The following is a 4,221-nucleotide window of genomic DNA, read 5'->3' as shown; positions in this document are numbered from 1 at the left end:
AACGGTATTTACACAGCCGTCGGAGCCGCCTCTCTAGAGAGCAGGTGTGGGCGGATGCGCGCGAGTTGTGTGTGTGTGTGTGTATGTGTGTCTCTGCGGAGTGTCGGGCCCCCGCCACCGCAACGCGAGTGCGCACTAGAGGCGCACACCCGCTGCCACGCTGCCGACCCGCCCCCTCTCTGTCTTCCTGTTTCTCTCTCATCACACGCACGCACACACACACACACACTTTAGTTGGCCCAACCTCGTATTGTGTACCGTGCTCTACCATTCCGCGCCATCTGAGTCCTGAGCCATCCGATATCCTTAGGAGAGACTTTCTCTCTCTCTCTCTCTCTCTCTCTCTCTCTCTCTCTCTCTCTCTGTGCGGTGCGGACAAGCCTGCCTTTGGCTGCTAGCTGGTGGGGTTAAATTGTCCACATAATTACCTCATTACAACCCACCGCCCCCCCTTCCCACCGCCGCATAATGGGCGCGGCGTTCACAAGGCGGCGGTAGAATTGGCGGAAATGTGGTCCCCCGCTCGCTTGCTCTGGTGGAGATACTTACCCCGCGTTACCCCCTTTCTCGTCCGCTCTTCCCACGAACCGGAAACGTCGGTCATTCTCGTCTGGAACTCTCGTCTGTGGGCCGCGCAACCCACTTCCGGCGAACCAATCATAAATGTCAATTAGCGGCAACAAGGCGAGAAATGTGGCCACGGGCGCGCCGCCGCTGGCGAGCGGCAGGAGGAGGAGGAGGAGGAAACGCCACAAGCTAGCACCCGCACTGCCCGACGGCAAGACGGGACCTGAAAGTGACAACACGACAACACGGGGACAACGACAGCAGTGCGGACGGAATAAAAAGAAAAAAAAAACCGAACTTCTTTGCATGTTTGTTTGTTTGTTTGTTTGTTTGTTTGTTTGTTTGTTTGTTTGTTCGTTCTTTCGTTTGTTTGCTTCTTTGTTTATATGCATAGCTTTGTGTTTTTTTGTTCGCTACATTTTGACCGCCCCCTGAATGTTGCTGAACGTTCGTTTCTTCGCTTCCTCTCGGGTCTCTGTCGCGTTTGTTTTATACCGTCGCCGTGTTTTCGTGTGTGTTTTGTTCGGTTTGTTGCTTTGTTTTCGTTTATGCGCATCCTTGCTCCTTGTGGTTCCTGTTGTTGTGTGGTTGTTTCGTTTTTCTCCTTTTTTCGGCTTTGTGTTTTCTCTCCTTCTTCCCTACCCTTGTTTGGTTTGTTTTGCGCGTTCGGTCGGAGAGTAAGTTCCGATCTTTCTAATTCTACTTTCTCCCGTCCACTGTGGCCTTCTTTGTTAAGGTCTGCTTCCTGCCTCTTCCTGTCTTATGCACTGCACTGTTTTCCGCGTTTTTGTTTTACGTTTAGTTTGCTTTGGCTTCAACATAGTGACCCTTTCCCTCTCTGACACTTGCGCATCGGTGCACTGCCGTTGATTTTTTGAACGTATTGGTTAGTATTTGGGTGGCGTCTAGTTTACTAACTAATCTCATTGCTGTTGCTGCTGTTGCTCCACAAAAGCACCTGCTATAGCTCCTCGGTCTTACTCTCGACCTTCAGAGGTTCAATGGCCCACAGCATACATGTGAGTGTGTGTGTGTGTTGTGTTCTGCGATCACATATATAGGATTATTCTTCCAAGGTCGAGGCCCCCCTCCCGGGATATGTTCGGGTTCTCTTGGGGGTTTAGCGCATTGCGCACATCGCACATCGCATACACACAAGCACACACACACACACCTCGAACTGAGCAATAGGGACAAATAAAACAAAACGAAGCAGAAACGGAAGCGCGCATTGGAGGACGAGACCGGCAAAGCGTTCGACCCGGGGTGGGGGGGTGCTCCCCGAGACGCCATGGCGCAACCTACGCACACACACACACACACAACGGCTCTCCTCTACTCTCTTCTTCGCGCCCTAGTGTAGCGTTAATTTTGGTAGTACTGGTATTATTGATAGTATTATTATTAGCAATATTATTCTTATTATTCTTATTAGCCTCCTATGTACAACACATCGGGAGTCGTCGTATCTCCCACCCGCCTCCTTCCGGCCCCCTAAGAGTAGTTGTGGTAGTAGCGGTAGTAGAGAGGTAATACCTAGTAGTAATTGTAGTTAGTGGCGGTAGTAGCCGTACCGGGGACCCTACCTGGCTGTCACTGGGAGAACTGGGTACAGGAGGAGGAGGAGGAGGGCACTGTACCTGTGTGTACCACGCTACGTCCTCCTCTATGCTGCCCCTGCTAGGCGTAGGGTTCTGTGGCTGCCGGGCGTGTGCCTGGGAGTCCTACGCGGGGTTGATCTAGCGGCACGTGGGTCGAGTCCTGCGGCCGGACGATCGGGTCGGACCGGAGGTCCCGGACCGTCCATTACACGAGCGACGAAAGCGGTGGCCGGGGCGGTGATCCGGCCCGTCCGGCCGGCCCGGTGGTGTAGTAGAGTTGCTGGGCGTGCGAGTGGGGCGGGGGCGGCACGAAGCCACCGGTGGCGCCCTCGTGGTAAAGGACCGGCACCCGCACCAGCCGCTGGGCCGCGTGCGCCATGTTCGCCATGTTGGCCGCCTCCAGCTCGGCCGCCAGCTGACGTTTCCACTTGTTCCGCCGATTCTGGAACCAAATCTTCACCTGCGTTTCGGTCAGCCGCAGCGACGCGGCCAGTCCGGCCCGCTCGGACGAGCTGAGGTACCTGCGGGGGCGGGGGGCAGAGCGTTCGAACAGATCTGGAGACCCTTCTGGAGCAAAGCAACACTTACCGCTTCAGGTCGAAGGTGGACTCGAGCTGGAAGACCTGGGCGCGCGAGAACACCGTCCGGGTTTTCTTCTTGCGCTTCGCCTGCATCGCGCCCCCGTTCGAGTTGGGCGAGGCCGAGTCCGACGGCCGGTCGCTCTCGTCGTCCTCCTCGATGATCTCCTGGCCGTCGTCGTCCGACTCGCAGTCGTCGCCACCGCCACCGCCACCGCCATTGCTGAGTCCGTTCCCACCGGGGCCAGTACCTGGACCCTGGACGTGACCGGCCTGCCCGTGGCCCTGGCCGACACCGACGGCATGCCCGCTGCCCGCCCCACCGCCACAGCCCGTCCGGCCGCCCAGGAAGGCCGGGTGGGGCGAAGGTGACTTCGATTGTTGCGAAGGCGGTGGTGTCAGCGATGGTGACTGGTTTTCGATCGCGTTCGTCAGGTTATCTACGTCAGGTCAGGTGAGAGACACAGAGACACATGGGGAATGAGAATGAGCGGAGCGGAGCGGAGGTCTGGAAATTGGTTAAGTTGGCTTAACCTCACGGCGTGTAACCTCAAACTTTAATCGCTCCGGTGTCCGGAGTGTGTGGTAACACACACTCAGAGAGGTGTTCAAGCGAAGGCTGGGCGGCGGGGTGGGGGGCCCGGTCCCAAGTCCCAAGCTGGTGCTCCCCCCAGGCCACAGGAAGCCATACCTAAACGCGGGCGCGTGTTTCCCACAACACCAGCGAGACGAGCAGGGAAGAGCGTCGAGAGACACACACTTCCGTCCCAGGAGCGATGAAGCCTTACCCAGGAGCGATGGCGGTGACGATGGTCCGGCTAAGCCTCTTAAAAACTGTTTGCTCAATAGTTTTGCAAATAGTTTCCCCGCACGGCCAGCCGCAGACCCCGCACCGCTCAGGCTTCAGGACGTGAAGGAAACTCGCTAAAGCTCCTACAACCTCCTGGGGCTACTGGGGGTCGGTAGTTGCTCAATTGACGTGGCGAGGTGCCGCAAACGCTGTGAACAACTTACGCTCTAAGCTCTAAGGCACCGGTCGACCCGCACACCCCCGCAACACGCAAACACACACACACACACACACACACACACATAGAGACACACTTACCATTGTTTGGGCTATGGAAAGGCATACGATGGGACGTCGGCGGCCAGGGCCAACCGGGCGGGCAGAGGGCCGCGTACCGGTTAGCGATCGCGCTCCACTGTGACATGAAGCCCAGCCTGCAACGACATAGAGAGAGAAAGAGAAAGAGAAAGAGAGAGAGAGAATGAGAGCCTGAAGAAAAACAGTGACACACGGTCCGAGGTCGGTCCGGCGTCAGTGTCAGGGTTGTCAGTCAGTCCTGTCCAACGTTATCAGCTCGTCACGATCTGCAGCATCTTGACGTATAAGGGGTAACGCGTAACCCCATGCACACGTAAACACGTTACGATAAACGGACACTCCTGCAGATGGTCGGCAATTACGCCAA

At 56.6% G+C, this 4,221-nt stretch overlaps 1 protein-coding gene across 1 annotated transcript; it reads right to left on the bottom strand.

The window, feature by feature from the left end:
• Positions 1–2,373: 2,373 nt before the first annotated feature.
• On the bottom strand, positions 2,374–3,970 carry LOC128276027 (homeobox protein Hmx-like; the record flags this gene model as incomplete). Its single annotated transcript, XM_053014496.1, has 3 exons — positions 2,374–2,689; positions 2,757–3,186; positions 3,855–3,970. Coding segments are annotated over 3 exons (862 nt in total), but the record flags the coding sequence as incomplete, so codon positions are not given.
• Between the last annotated feature and the right edge of the window lie 251 nt (positions 3,971–4,221).

The sequence above is a fragment of the Anopheles cruzii genome, unplaced genomic scaffold (assembly GCF_943734635.1).
Source record: "Anopheles cruzii unplaced genomic scaffold, idAnoCruzAS_RS32_06 scaffold00326_ctg1, whole genome shotgun sequence".
NCBI lineage: Eukaryota > Metazoa > Arthropoda > Insecta > Diptera > Culicidae > Anopheles > Anopheles cruzii.
This window is presented reverse-complemented; position numbering and strand designations above follow the sequence as displayed.